Genomic DNA, 16,529 nt, shown 5'->3' with positions numbered 1-16,529 from the left:
ATGTCTGACTCAATATTTTTGCTCACTGGAAGGATATCTAGTCTCGAAGCATCTGTTTGAATCCAGAAGTTGGCGTCGTTGACATGAAGTAGCCATTGAAGTCTGTTTCCAAGTTTGGAGACTTGATATTCTGTATGTTTTTATGTATGATTTAAGGATATGTTTGGAGAGATCCTATGACTTTTTATTTTATTTTTATAAACATGTATTAATACTTCTGTTGATGTTGATTTATTATGATTATGTATGTAGGTCTGGAGAGTATGATATATTGAGTATTCGTGTTGATTGTTTAATTATCAGGTGCCAAAAATTATATTTGTGTTGATTATGTGTGTTTATTAGGAAAAAAAATTGGTATACTGATTAGTGTACCCATTTTTTCATAGTAAAAAGATAATGTCATTTATCACTTCAAAACTCCTCAATTGTTATTTAATTTTTCACTCAAAAGTCAAAAGGTATAATTTTGAATGCTTTGGAATAATATGCAGTGTGTTTCAAGTATTATAAATAATACACATTACAAATTTTACGCTAGGAATACCAGAATTTATTTTAGGGTTTTTAACTCGGAAGCAAAGACCTGCAAGGTAGAGATTATTATAGGTAGGGCTAAGGGCTAAAAAATTTAGTGGGTAGGGACTAATAAGCCAATTTTTATTAATTTTTATTTTTTCCCTTCTAGATTAGGACCGGGGTGGGGGCATGGCCTATACTGACCCCATTCCTCTGTCCCCGCTCAAAATGCCTTTTTGCAATTGTTTGATAGTTTGAGGGCTATTTTATCACATTTGAACATTAGAGGGCTAAAATGAAAATGACGGGTAGTTTAGGAGGTTAAATTATATTTTTCCCTTTTATTTTTCTGATAGCCTAATATTTTTTTTTTAATATGATTTTTTTTTCAAAATGGCATTTTAGTAATTTAACCTTGCCAAAACGACGTAGTGTTGAATTTTCCATTCAATTTGTCGGTAATGATTAACGAAGTAGCCAAATTGAAACTATTTGATAGTTTAGGGGCTACTTTATCACTTTCTGAACATTAGAGAGTTAAAATAAAAATAATTAATAGTTTGAGAAACTAAATTATATTTTTTCCGAAAAATAAAGAGAAAAATGCTCAAAGGTCTTTATCAACTATCATTTCATCTTCCTAGCTTCTGTTAAATTTCTGCCGGTGTTATCATGTCATATTTCCTCAAAATGTGACACGCGTTCTATTTAATAAAAAATATATATAATACAGGAAAAGTTGTAGCAAATTAATAAGAATATCCATAACATTTTTTTCCCCCTTTGAAATCTTTGAGGGGCCGTGGGCTTCCACGATCTGCCCTTTGAATCGCACCCCTCACGGCCACCCTTTAGATTCGCTCCTGCTCAAAACCAATTCCAGAAACCTCTGTTTTTCAACGAAATATAAAAGAAGAACAAATATATATAGCTTTATTTTATTGTTCTATCCTTAACATTCTGAGCTGGTGAGAGATATATGAGATATCCCTACACCAATAGCACCCACCCAAGTGCCCAAAGTCTATGTCCACTACTACTTGGGTGCTCTTGGTGTAGGGATATCTCTCACCAGCCAAGAGCAGTAAAATAAACCAAAATCTTTTCTGTTCATATTTCAAAAAATTCATCACATGCAGCATAACCTAATGAAATAGGTCATTCCCACTCGTCAGAGTTAAAGCAGTCTCGTATCTTCCCTATTTTTCATTATTGTTGTGCTTATTAGTGACGGTGTTAATTGGCCTACGCATAACTTCATGTAGGGCTAACAATTTTTGACATGTAAACCAGCACGAAAGTAATGAGTTAAGGTTAAAGTTAAGGGTCTGACCCATTTAATAAAATGATTTGGGTCATGGTTTACTTATATAATCTTATATCACGCTTCAACACAATTCAAACTTGACACTCAGGAACGGAGTCAGGAAATTTTATGGGAGGGGGCCAGCCAAAAAAAATTTTCGGTTCTTTAGAATTTTTTTTATTAAAAAAATTATTTTTGTTGTTTTTTATGAACTAAAGACTACCGTAAGAGCAAAATACAGTGAACATTTGAAAGTAAGGGCAAAAAAGTATACATTTGAAGGTAAGGGCCAAAAATAAAAAAACTTAATGGGTATGGCCCAAAAAAATTAAGAATATGGCCAAAAGTTTTTATTGGATATGGCCAAATTTTTTTTTTTTAGAGGGGCCAAATGACTAAAATTAAAACTTAATTAATTTAACCTTTTTTTTTTTTACTTATAAATTTTTTTTCCCTTATTTTGGGGGGGACCATGGCCTACCCCGATCCCTCCCTCCCTCCCTCCCTCCGTCTCTATTGACACTTGACATAAGGGTTAGTAATTTTTTATACAACTAATGAACTTGACACTTATCCAACATGAAGTTAGCGAGTTAAAACTTCATATTAAAACTCCAGATCTAAAGATAAAGGGAAGAAACTTCATATTAAAACTCCAGATCTAAAGATAAAAGGGAAGAATTTTCTTCCCTACTTGCCAGCAGATAATATAGAATATGTACGGTTAAAGCATTATCTTCCCTCATTTCGTCGTCTTTTTTTTTCTTTTTTTTTTTTTTGCCTATTTGACCTGAAAAAATAAATAAATAAAATAAAATAGTTGCCAAGTCTATGAAGCATCAACATGAGAAGCAGTAGTACATTGAACCTTCAAAAATTAATGCTCACGTAGGAGAAAGGTGCCTTGCACGTTCTACCGCGTTAAACCACCAAATACAATCTTAAATTCCTGCTTTTATATTATATATGCATATAGAGAAGGCTCTACCCTCAGCACCCACCCACCCACCATCATCTAATTCTAATGTAATAGCACAAGAAGGATAACATGATGATGAACTTGTCCTCCTTCAGAGCCTATGGCAAAGTTGATGCAGCCGAGCAAGCAAAGCTTGAACAAGCTCGTCCGAAAACCCGAAAGCGCGTCGCCATCATAACCATATCCTCCATAATTCTCGTCTGCATTGTAGTCGCCGCCGTGCTCGGAACTTCTCATGATTCGCAAAGTGGTGGCGCTTCCGATCAGCCTCTCTCCTCTTCTATAAAGGCCATTTGCGATATCACCTTGTACCCAGATACTTGTTTCACAAGTCTTGCTCCTCTAGCTCACTCAAGCCATTTTCAGCCTGTAGATGCCTTCAAGTTGGCAACCCAAGTGGCCTTGGCTGAGTTGCATAAAGTTGCTGATAAGTACTTCTTGGGTCACAACATTTTCAACGGTAATGTTAAATCACAACTTATTCTAAAAGCTTTATTCATTTAATTTTTGATACCATACTAAATCATTACTTATTCTAAAAATTTAAGTCGATACGAAAAAATGAATTTAATCGTTTAATTTATATTGTAACAGGTAATTCCGACAACATGACTGTTGCGGCTTTGGAAAATTGCCGCCAACTTTTGAGCCTCGCGTTGGATCATCTTAATGGCACATTGTTCTCCAGTTCTCTCTCGTTGACTGAAGTTGCTGATGATCTCCAAACTTGGCTTAGTTCTGCAGGCACTTACCAGGAGACGTGCAAAGAGGGCTTTGAGAATGCAACAATACAGAGCAGTATTGCCAATTGGCTGAAGAATTCTACTGAACTAACAAGCAACAGCCTTGCCATCATATCATGGATTTCAAAGATAGAAAGCGCTTTGAATCTTAGGCGGCGACGGCTAATGAGTTTCCCAGAGTGGCTGAATTCGAACGATAGGAAGCTACTTCAAAGTTCAGATTTGACGAAGCAGGCGAACATCGTTGTCGCCCAAGACGGCACCGGCCATTGTGGAAACATCAGTGATGCTATTAAAGCAGCCCCGAATAAAACCGACACCAGGTTCGTGATCTATGTGAAGAAAGGGATTTACTATGAAAATGTACAAGTGAATAAGAACAAGTGGAACATTGTGATGGTTGGTGATGGAATGAATGATACAATTGTATCTGGTGCACTAAACTTTGTGGATGGGAATCCAACATATTCAACTGCAACATTTGCAGTAGCTGGCAAAGGCTTCATTGCTATAGACATGGGGTTCTGCAACACTGCAGGAGCAATCAAGCACCAGGCAGTAGCCTTAATGACAGACTCGGACAAATCCGTCTTCTACAGGTTATTAAATCACCACTTATCTCAAAAACTTAAACTTATAAGAATTGATAAATTTAACTATTTAATTTATATTCTAACACTCCTCCTCACGTGTATGCTCAAACAGGTGTTTGATCGATGCATTTCAGGATTCCCTCTACGCACACACCAACCGGCAGTTCTACCGTGAATGCAACATCACCGGAACGGTTGATTTCATCTTCGGAAACTCGGTGGTGGTGCTGCAAAACTGCAACATACTGCCTAGATTGCCGTTACCTGGGCAGCAGAACACCATCACAGCACAAGGCAAGGTTGACCCAAATCAGAACACTGGTATCTCGATCCAGAATTGCAGCATCTCGCCAAATGGGGACTTGAGTTCAGTCCAAACATACCTTGGCCGGCCATGGAAGAATTACTCCACAACTGTATATATAGGTAATTTTAAACTGTTTTTATCCCAAAAGCTTAAATTTATATTCTAATACTCTCTTAACATGTGAAATATTTAATTAAAATTAGAAATGAATGACTGAGACAGAATTTGAATTCAGGACCTCTGTACTAATATCATGTTAAACTACCGGTTATCCTAAGAATGTAACTTATAGAAAATGATAGAATTTAATCATTTAATTTATATTCTAACAGGTAACTATTTGGATAACTTCATCGAACCCAATGGATGGTTGCCATGGGTAGGCACATCAGCTCCGAGCACCATATTTTACAGCGAGTTTCAAAACTATGGCCCTGGTTCTCAGCTGAATGATAGGGTTAAATGGGAGGGAGTAAAGAATAACATGACCACGAAACAAGCCAAGAAATTCACAGTGGGTGCATTCATCAAAGGGAAAAAGTGGATTTCAGATGCAGGGGTTCCCTATCAATCTGACCTGTGAGGCTGTGACAAATGGGTGATCATTTCATGCGAGGAAGCAGCAATATTGCCAATGTATATTGTTTTCTACAATACTTGTAAGATATTTGAAATGAGATTTAATTTATTTGATATTGTTTGAATGAATTACACTTAACCCGTGTAAAGTTTATATTAGATACAATGCTAATCAAAGATTATTTTAGAATATCAATTATATGATTAATTTCGTCATTTTTTATCGGTGCAAACTTTTAAGATAAATTGTAATTTAACATAGTATTATAACACATGTCCACACGTGAGGGCCGGAAGAATGTTAGAATTTGAATTAAATAATTAAATTCACCATTTCTTATTAACTTGAACTTTAGGGATAAATGGGAATGGTATATTTATTTGACTTAATCAAATCTTAGGGTTCTTACATTAATCAAATCACACATGATACACAGACTTTGATCTAGGGCACATCTCACCCTAAGTACTCTTTCATGCCCTCTCAAGTATACTCTTCGAAGAAAAAAAAAATAAAATAAAAAAATATATAATAATAATAATAATAATAATATTAAAGTTTATGGCAATTGACAAAATTAGCATGTGTGTCTTGTGATGTAAACTTGATTTTGGGTACAATATTATAACTGGGCGTATAGTTCTTTGTTATGGCCCAATAAAGTTTTTTGTCTTTGACTAGAAAACTCTTCTAAATTCACTTAATAAGGTTCCCAATGGGTAGCTCAATTGGCAGTGGACCACGCCTCATGAAGTGGAGGTCACTAGTTTAAATCCCCCTCCCCCTTCCCTTGTGTGGACATATCAACCAAAAAAAAAAAAAAAAAATCACTTAATAAGAAATTGAGTATTTGGAAATTGTGGCTATTAAGATAGTTAGTGGTAGTTGGAAGTTTCCAAAGGTCTTTTTCTGTTGAGTTTTTTATTTTTATTTTTAATTTTATTGTACATGCTGACACGTGTTAACAAGTTGTAAAATAGATATAGGTCTAACAATTTTCTTAAAGTCTTGCAAGATAGTTCTTAATCACAACTTCCAATTACCACTAACCACTTTAATAACCACATTTCCAACTACTTTTTCAAAATTCTCATTAAACATAATGTCTAACTACTTCAAAGAAGACATTTTAGATTAGAAAGTGGTTATAGCATAAAAATCATTCCACTTGGAGTTCAAAGAAGTAACCAATTGTGACATTTTCTACTTACAAAGGAGAGCATGTTGCTCCTACGAATAATGCAACTTTTAATGTTACTATTTGATCAAAATCAAATAGTAATTTATCACAAATTCAATCGTAATTTTAAGAACCACGTCAATTTTGAGAGGACACAAATAAAACATGAGTATTCCTTTTAGCATTACTCTGCTGGTACATTGTATTTTTGTCATGCATTTTGGCAAAAAGAGGAAGTAGATTGCCAACATTCTTACAGAGACGACTCAAGCATGATGTCTTCCACAAGTTAGGAACTCTTTTTGGATTAACAAAATCAAGTTTAAAGTGGATGTTGTTAAGCAAACTTGATTTTGGGTCAAAATTTATAATTGGGTTTATAGTTCTTTGTTGTGGCCCAATAAAGTTTTTGTCATTGTCTAGAAAACTCTTGTAATTTGCAATATCTCGAATCTAAAATATACTTTTCAAAGTAGTTATAACTTGTGATTAATTAATGAGAAAATTGAGATAGTAGTTAGAAATTATGATTATTAAGATATTTAGTGGTAGTTCGATCGATGCTGGTAATATCAATTAGTCATCTCCCAGGGTGGACCCATGGCTTGGGGTGGGGGACGAATGCCCCCAAAATGTTTAAAACATTTTTTTAAATTATACTTATTTTCTAAATTTGTTCCCCCACAAAATAATATTCGTGTCCCATTTTAATTCTTTTTTTTGTTTTTAGTTTTGTCTCCTCTTTCCACATAAAATTTTTTGATTTTAACCCTGGTCATCTCAAATGCTTAAGTTAGTTTAAATTCAAGATGTTTGTTTTGATATCATATAAAATCATTACTTATTCCAAACGTTTATATTGGTAAGAAAAGACGGATTTAATTGTTGAATATTCTAACAGCCAAAAACCTAAATCATGGAAACTCTAATTCATTGAAATTTTGTTGAGTAAAATGGAAGAATTCCTGCTGTGGTTTGAGAAGCTTTTTAGTTTTAATAAATAAATAAAAAATGAATTGACAACTTAAAAGACAAGAAAAAACAAAAGACTAAAAATAGTGGATAGAAAAACAAAGGGATTGAAGATATGGATCCAAGAGGTCAAGTAAATGAAGCAACTTGAATTAAATAAGGTCAAGTAAATGAAGCAACTTGAATTAAATAAATTAAAGTAAATGAAGCAACTTTGAATTCTAGTTACGTTATTATTTTGGGTTTGGCTTTGTTGCCTTTGTTGTCAAGCAATTAATGGCGGATGATAAAGACAACCCCCATGAATATGCCACTTCTGTCGGAATCGACGCTGGATTTCAAAGTAATGGACCACCCTGGTTTTACAAGTCATGGAAATTACGACATCCCTCACAAACTTTGACAAATAAATATTGACTTCTCCTTTTTTCTTGGGATTAAGATCTCCTACAACAATTTTTTAAAAGTACACGTAAAAGAACAACCCACCTGTTCAAGCACGTGGCCACTCGGCGGGCAATCTCTACTTATTTGAACGGGTAAGTCTCATATGAGACAATTTGAATAGCAAATTAAGCTGACAAGATAATATTGTGACTATAATAACTATAATATATTGCAAATTGAAAATTTACATATGGTACCCTCTTTTGGGTTCAAACAAATATCCATATTCTCTAATCAAAGTATTCCCATCTCAGGATTTTCGTTCAATATAGAATATAGATACAACTTGCTCAAACCCTCTCAAATTTTATCTACTGTTTATTGTGCCGGTGATAACACTTTATTTGGACACCCTTTCACGTCCTTTACTTCCATTTTATTTACGTAAAAGTATCATAAAAATGTCTGTGCGGCAGCGACCCTGGCGAAGAACACCAGCGGGCCGGAGCATGGCGAGACAGAGTAATCAAGTAGTGGCTTCAGTGCTCCAGAATGTCTATGCCGCAGCAACCCCAGCGAAGAACACCAGCGGGCCAGAGCACGGCGAGACAGAGCAATCAAGTGGTGGCTTCAGAGCTCCAGATGCACACTTCTCTTTGTAATCATCGCTTCTAATATGCTTGTCACGGCACTCGCCGCTGCAAAATGCTTTTTCCCCTCTGCAAAAGTCCATAAAATGTTTAATCAGTCAAAACTCCATGTGGGGTATCTCCAAAAAGATCTCCAGGTTTGAATTATAAAGCAAAACCCAAAAAGAATCAAGACCACATACAGAAGCAAACAAGATCAACTAGAGACTTCAACATCAACAAATATCTCCAATAAAGAGAGGGGGACAGCATAAAAAGGACTGCTAGCTTGTGAACCAGGTAAGAACCAAGTGGAATTTATGCAATTACTCATCACAACGCCCCCACCAAAACAAATGAAGTGACAAAAGATGGTCAACCTAGAATCATTCTACAACTAGCTAGAAATACCAAAGATTTGAACATGAGAAATAAAAGAGAATGCGCTTGATAAAATAAACGTTTAAAGAAAGAGCCCCGACTCAAAGATTTGATAAGATTGACTCTTTCACGCGTAACTCAATGAAAAGATTCGAAAAATACGAACTCTAATCCAGTAACAAGCAATGGCTGTGAAACAGTCTCGTAAGACGCCTAAGTGGGTAACTGGAAAAACATTAATACATTATTTGGTTGCCAAGAATATGCTTAATCTTCCAGTCCTCGCTTGCGAGAATATTGACTCCTGAGAGTTGAATGCGATAAAGAGGAAACTTGAAAGTGTATTAAGAAAACAGCTATCGTCCTGATCCGATCAGTTTCATCTTCATTGAGAATAAAGATTCATGTTTCAAATGATTGCCAGCATAAATCACACCTGGCATTTATTTTTAAGTGTGAAATAGAGTAGGGAAATTATAGTCAAACTAATATGAGCACTTATATTCCTTCCTAAGAAACTTGAAACCGCAAAGTGCAGCTTGCACTAATAGTTATGCTGCTTATATCAGCAACTAAAAGCCATATCCATATAATGAAAAAAACAAACAAGAGTTTGACTGGATACATTTTTTATTAGAAGTCACAACAAAGAGATTGATACGGACAATAAATTTACAGGTTGAACATGTATGTTTTCTAAAGGCTTTTGTCTAGAAGCAAAAACAAAGATTGAGGAAAGATTGCTTGTAGAATAGATTAAAAAGATTTCATAATTTCGTTGAATGGTAGGATTTCTAATAAAAAATGTATTAGAAGAGAAGCACATGTAGAAGGAATCATCCCAGTTGCTCTAATGACGTGTGGAGCCTAGAAGATAGAAGAATCAGCCATAATAAAACTCTACTCTAGATCTGCAAGAGAGTGCCATGCATATGGAACCCAAGCTCCAAAACCAGATTGATGGGCTAAATCACTGACTTTGCCTATCCTGCTGATATATTTCTTGATAAAAAGATTTCTGTCAAAGGTATCAGCAGAGCGACTAGCTAGAATTTACTAATTAGTCTAGTCAAGCTGTATGAATGCCTCAACAGTTTAAAAAGTCAAATACAATCTAATGAGGATTTCCAGTCTGCATTTCTGAATGGACTACCGACTATTCAAAGCCTATATATGCTCTATTAATGATATTCTCATTCAAACAGCTCTAAGACGAATTATCACAGGCAGAAAAATATATGTTTATAGCATGCACTATTATTAGCCTATTGACAAAGCTCTCAAAGGCCCCACAACTATTTACAAAACCAGAGGACCAGCCTGTACCTGAGGTCTAGGCTTTAAATAGGGAAAACAATATCAAAGCTCCCAACTATAGAGAAATCATTAATTAGACCCTCCACTTTAGTTCAAAGGCTAACCATAAACCAAAACTAGGTATATAACTAGAATCGGTTCACAAATTCACTCATCGGTCATCACTATATTACTATCTACATCTAGCTATTTCCATGCAAGAACTAATGCAAAACCAAAAGAACATAAAAAAAAAAAATCCACAAGGTTTGCCATATTCATTCATCCTTCTAAATCAACCCAAACTTCAAGTGCATACAAAAATTCTGAACACAAACTTCCCAAAAAGACAGTAATATGAAAACAATCAAACAATAATCATAATTCAAAATTCAATCATGTCCAGTTCACTGTCAATCCATCACTTAAAATAATTCAAGGAAGTAACTTTTCAACCAAATCAGACCTCATCTCGAGGCCAACAACATAAACCAACACACTCAAGTCACAGATCATTTACAATCCCAACATACCCAGATGATAAAACCAACGAATTAAGGAAACAAACTAAAAGACCATAACCATCATGTTTTCTTTACCTGTACATGAAAATGTCCAGCCCCAGAAGCTGCTTCTTGCAAAGATAGCAAGAACTAAGAAAATCAGCAGTCCAAAACTCCATCCTGGCCTCACCAATATTCACGGGGGAAGCAGAGAACACTATGACCCCACTGTCGTTCACCACACAAGCAGCACCGCAGCAATCACCAACAACCCCATTAAGCTTATCATCGAAATACACGCGCTTCTCAACCACGTTGCTCCCCAAATGCGAAATCACACAAGTATAGCTCTCAGACAACTCATCCACCTCCTCATCTCTCTCCTTATCATTCACTGGACCTCTGAAATTCGCGGCTGCCTTCGCAGACGACACGATGGGGATCGGTGTCGATCTGGGCGACACCACCGCTGAATTAGCCGAGATTTTGTGGCTCAAATCGGTCATGGCAGCCACTATGCCAAGCCCAACCACGTCTCCCTGGAAATTCCTAGGAGATTTCAAGGGACTCGGAGACTTGTCCAAGGAAAACGACTCTGAGAGAGTGGTGAAAAGGGAAAGGTTGATCGCGGGTCTCTTTTTTCCTGGGAAATTCTCCATTTTCCGGGAAAATTATCAACTGGGTATCCCTCAGAACCCACTCAGGAAAACCCGAGTCTTATATAGAGTACTGCTAAAGAAGATGCAGAGTGAGACTCCTTTCAAGTCTAGGCAACATTGAGATATGACACAGAAATCGTCACGCAGAGAGAGAGAGAGAAAGAGAGACTTTTGCTAGATTTATAAGAGTGCTGTAGAAGCAAGTAGAAGGTCTCTTCCTTTGCTAAATTGAGAGAGAGAGAGAGAGCACCTTTCAGCTCTCCTCTGGTCTCCAACGCCTGTGGTTTTTGGGAGGTGGAATATAAACGGTTCAATTCTAATCATAATTGCTTTTTTTTTCAATTTTTTTTTTCAAATGATATTGAATAATAATTGTTTGCATGAATGAATAGTTTCTGGTGATAATTGTCTGGTTGTCGTTTTCCTTCTTTTCCCTTTTTTTTTTTTCGTTTTTGCTCTTCTTAAATCTGCCCTCAAGCTTTGATTACCCCATGTTGTTGCTTTCAAGTTCAAGATTCTTTTGCAATTATTTTATACACCATTTTGTAACTCTTTTCCTCAATAATTAAACTTTGTCTTCCTTTTAGTATACTTCTCAAGTTGTTAAACCAAAAAGCTACACCAAACAAATTGTATACCAGAAGATTCTATTTGTATAAGGTTGTGTTTGGCAAAGGAGTCGATCCGGACCTAAAAATCTAAAAAATTCATCTCAAAATCAACCCAACATTCTTATTTTTTACCTCACATCAATCACCTTTTATTATTATTTAAATAAAAAAATCACTACAAAACAATTTTTTTCATTTTTTTATACAAAACATTATTACTTTTTTTTTCTCACATCAATTAAATTTGTTACAGTTCCATCCCACTTCCTTTTTCAAGCCCTTTGCCAAACACACCCTAGACTCCCAACTATTAGGGCCTTATCATCAAGCTAGCTGGAATGTTAAAATGAGAGCAAAACGAGTTGTATTTGGCTCATGAAAAAGATTTGGAGAGCTTTTAGAGCATTTTATTGAGCTTTTTAAATTTGATTTTTTTTTTTTTTAATTTGAAAAAAATTCACAAAAATAGTCATTTATAACAAGTTCTCCATTTTATTTCAAATTTAACTTTGATCAACAAGACTCTTCAAATACCAAGTGCCAAAAAGTGAAAGTTATTTAGTTTTTTAATCTTATATATTCATTTTTATTCTCTCTCATCTACCAATAACAAAAAAATAATAATTAAAAAATAAGAAAATAATAATATTTAGCTAAAGTAGAGGAAAATATATTGAATTTGATATTTGATTCATTTTAAAAGTGGCTATTCAAATTTACAAAAGTGAGTTTTTCTCTTCAAATTTAACTTTTATTTGAAGAGTTCAATAAGGATGCTCTTACAATAAATTTAACCAAATTTAGCTAGCATTATTCACTCCCTAAACGTTAAAAAAATATTTTTTTTATTCTCTAACATTCTTTCTCATCTCAATAAAGACTAAAGAAATAATAAAGAAATCCTTGAAAAATAATATTTAAATGAAATAGTAAAAATTGATAGCTAAAATAGAGAGTGAGATGTAAAATGGAAAATGTGATTTTTTGGTGCAAATGGTAAGAAAATTTGTTGGGTCGATGTGAATATTCTTAGCAAGTTTATTTAGAGAATTATAGTCCACATGGACAAAGCTTTCCTCCAAGTTCGTTGGATAAATTTTTTTTCAATCCAATCTATAAAACTAGCACGTCCAAATTATATGTAATTCTCATATGCATTTTTAATAAAAATATGTGAAATCGTATGTAAATTTAATAGACTGAAATGGTGAAACAATCTAATTTGAAAAGAAAAATATTTATGTATTATTGAGGGTCCAAACAATTAGATATGTTCTGATGCAAATGTCATTGTTATATGATTTTTATTTATACCATAATACCTCTTGGCATTTATGTGAAATGCTTTTAGTGTTGAGATAGATCTCAAAGAATTAGGTATTTGTTACTTTTAGTCAACAACAAATAATTATTGAGGGCCCCAACAAACATATAGGCTAAATTGCTAATCATTAATCCGATGAAAACTTCATGGTTTAATTTAAAAACTAAAGTGAAGTTTTAAGGTTTATTATGTCATTACCTTTATTAATAAATTATCAAGATTAATTATGTACATGCACTAAATTGCTATACCAAATATGAATGAATGTTTCGGCTCTTTATAACAAAGACAATAATGGAACTTTTTTAAAATTGTATCCTAGCCTCCTCACTTCTAGAAACATTATTAAGAAAATATAGTTTTAGAACAAATTAATAAGAAATGTAAAAAAATAATGGCACTGTCACGTCAAATACAATTAAATTAATTTTTTAATGATTGGCGTGAACATCAATTTACAATTAAAAAAAAAAAAAAAACTCATTTATTATTTTTAAAAAATAAAAAATAAAAATAGAATGTCACTTGAATGGCAAAGGGAACTACATAAGAGAACAAAATAGCTATCAAAATACTACTTCTATAGTTATTAGATTTTATGATGTGACAAGGTACATATAAAATGTGTCACACAAATCTTGTGCAGCACATGAGGACAAAGGAAGAAAAGCAATAAAACTACTCAACTTTGTACAACTAATCATGATTATATTCTATTGGGAATTATGATTAAATTAATGAATGAACTTGCTTTATGGTCTGGATTTTAACTACATACCACGCATATGGAAACAAAGTGATTACCATATGCTAATCCTACGATTAGTTCGACCAAAGAACCAATAGCTACAATGAGACTTTTAAAAAAGAAACAAGCCACCCATCCTATCACATTGGTTTTGGGTGTTGCTGTTAGGAATATTACGGGTAGGTTTGTTAATATAATTTTTTTCAAGATTTTTATTTTCTTATTTTTATAAAAAAAAAAAAATAAAAAAAAAAATAAAATAAAAAAAAGGTTTTGATATGATATAAAGGTGAAATTGTTTTTTTTTTTTTTTTTGGAGTTCACATTTAAGGAAATGATTTCTATAGAGTATGTATGCTTATTTTATGAAACTCGAATAGATGTAAAGTCCTACTTATCATAAAAAATAATTCAAAAATTAAGAAGAGTGAAAAAAAATAAAAATAATAAAAATAAAAATTAGTCACCCCATAAACCTTTTTTTTAAAATAATAATAATAATAATAATAATAAGTTAGCTCTTACCTTTACAAAATTTAGGCAGCTATTTTTCAAAATATTCCTACGGCAAGGGAATAATACAAATTTATAAAAAGTGTTTTGTATTTTATGTTGTTTGTTAATATATTTTTTTAGAGAACAAAAACCAAAGTTCTTAACAAATATGAGCTGCAGCTTTTACAACAAGTTCCTTACAAACCCACATGGCAACCCACATGGCACTGACCACATTGGCAACTAAATAATTAAGTTTACCTGTTAAATTTGTTGTTTATTTTTTTCACCCGTTTTGTGCCATGTGGCAATTATGTAGATTGTCATATGAACCTAAGTAATTTTGTATTGATTTTTTCCTTTTGCCTTTAGGTTTGGCTCTTTCCCCCACCCCACCACATAATAACTTTATGTTTTGTTGAAATGGAGGTCAAATTTAATCATTCTCTTGGCACATTGGATCACTACAACAATAAATATACCCAAGATGACATATACTTTTTGTACCCTAATTGCTTTTCTTTTTTCTACACAATTAAAGGTGTGCACTTCCCATACCTTTTGAATGATTAAACCACCAGAGAGGGAATTTCCTCTTCTTGTCTTTAATTGGTATAACTTTAACCTTCTTTAAAAAGCACACATCACTTACTTTATTCTTTACTCTTTCCTCTTTATGCATTTTATCACCCATATCATGACCATTTCTTGCTGCACAACATGGTGCATTCTCCTCTGCACAGCATGCTGCATCCAGGAAAAATGATTTTCTTTTTTCTTTTTCTTTTTTTTAAGAAAAATTCTTATCACGAGTATTTTGTCATTTTTGCGCAAAAAAGAAGACATTGCAATTTACTTGGTAATTAGAAGAGAGTAATGTAATTTTCCCAAGTAATGTATAGTCTTTTAAAATTTTTCCTCATAACAATTTTTTTTTTTTTTTTTTTGGCCTAGCATAAAAGTTTTTTAATGAGACCATAATATCATATATTAAGATATCACTCAATTTAAAAGTTTAAGCTAATGAATTTTGGCCAATTGTATTATATTATCCTCTTATTCTTATGATATGCTTCCAATGCCACTCTTAATTATTTTGCACTCATGTGTATATAATCAATAATCTTCCTCTCACATGTGAGTTCATTGCCACATCGATTATACCAACTCTTTGGCTCTAATACTCTTATGAGATTCTTTCAAGAAGACCACAATATAAATTTTTTTTTTTAGGTAAAATTTCAAGCTTTCATTCAATTCAAAATAACGAATATTCTCAATACAAACAATATCATGAACAAAATTTGTTGGGGTTATCCCACATCGGTTGTGGAATGGGCTGGTGGTTAGTTTATAAGTGTGAGGAAAAACCTCACCTCTTGAGCTAGCTTATGGGGTTGAAATAGGCCAAAGACCACCCAACACTAGTATTAGAGCTCAGGTTTACCAATAAGTCTCGACCTAACAGTTTATGGAAGAAACGGGTTATCGCTGCTCGGACCCAGGGCCCGATGTGTGAGGGGGAGATTGTTGGAATTATCCCATATCGGTTGTAGAAGGAGTTGATTGTCAGTTTATAAGTGTGAGGGAAGCCTCACCTCTTGAGCTAGCTTTTGGGATTGAGACAGGTCCAAAACCACTTAACACTAGTATCAAAGCCCATATTTACCAACAAGTCTCAGTCCAACAGTCTACGAAAGAAACTGGTTGTCGCTGCTCCAACCCAGGGCCCGATATGTGAGGAGGAGATTGTTGGGGTTATCTCACATCGGTTGTGAAATGGGTTGTTGATCACTTTATAAGTGTGAGAAAAAATCTCACCTCTTGAGTTAACTTTTGAAACTAAGATAGGCCAAGACCACCCAACAAAATCTTGGTAGTCTTGCACCCAAATTTGCTCCAATATAGGTTGCTGCCCTTGCTGAATTGCCATGCACCTTCATTGGCCTATGAGCCTCCATATTAACTTCCCTTTTTAAACACTTAATTTAAAAAGACTAAGCTAAAGAATTTTCACATTTTTATGATATGTTTCGAATACGAGAATTAATTATTTTCATTTACATGAATAGTCAACGGCTACAACACGATTCGAGTTGAAATTGCCACCTTTCAGGCTTCCTACTTCCTAGCTACCAAAATGGTGACTATTCTCAACAAAACTAAAGGGACCCATCATTCTTCGGGGCAGCAACTATCGTGGACCGTTGGGTTTCAAAAACAAAAGTCAGTGGCCGGTGCAAGCCGAAAACTTCAGCATATAATAAACTAAGTAAGTAATAATGAACATGACCTTTTTATTTTATTATTATTTCAC

The 16,529-nt window shown here is 34.0% G+C and overlaps 2 protein-coding genes across 2 annotated transcripts; one reads left to right on the top strand and one right to left on the bottom strand.

The window, feature by feature from the left end:
* The first annotated feature begins 2,873 nt into the window (after positions 1-2,873).
* On the top strand, positions 2,874-5,030 carry LOC132185462 (probable pectinesterase/pectinesterase inhibitor 46). The gene is made up of 4 exons (XM_059599231.1): positions 2,874-3,264; positions 3,399-4,146; positions 4,253-4,566; positions 4,780-5,030. The coding sequence occupies exons 1-4, from the start codon at positions 2,874-2,876 to the stop codon at positions 5,028-5,030; spliced, it is 1,704 nt and encodes a 567-aa protein (XP_059455214.1).
* Positions 5,031-7,770: 2,740 nt separating this feature from the next.
* On the bottom strand, positions 7,771-11,319 carry LOC132184998 (FCS-Like Zinc finger 14-like). Its single transcript, XM_059598805.1, has 2 exons — positions 10,472-11,319; positions 7,771-8,285 (listed from the first exon to the last, which is right to left on the bottom strand). The coding sequence occupies exons 1-2, from the start codon at positions 11,032-11,034 to the stop codon at positions 8,123-8,125; spliced, it is 726 nt and encodes a 241-aa protein (XP_059454788.1). The 5' UTR covers positions 11,035-11,319; the 3' UTR covers positions 7,771-8,122.
* Positions 11,320-16,529: the final 5,210 nt, after the last annotated feature.

The sequence above is a fragment of the Corylus avellana genome, chromosome ca6, assembly GCF_901000735.1.
Source record: "Corylus avellana chromosome ca6, CavTom2PMs-1.0".
Taxonomy (NCBI): Eukaryota; Viridiplantae; Streptophyta; class Magnoliopsida; order Fagales; family Betulaceae; genus Corylus; species Corylus avellana.
Note: the sequence above shows the minus strand (reverse complement) of the source record. Positions and strands in the feature narration are given on the sequence as shown.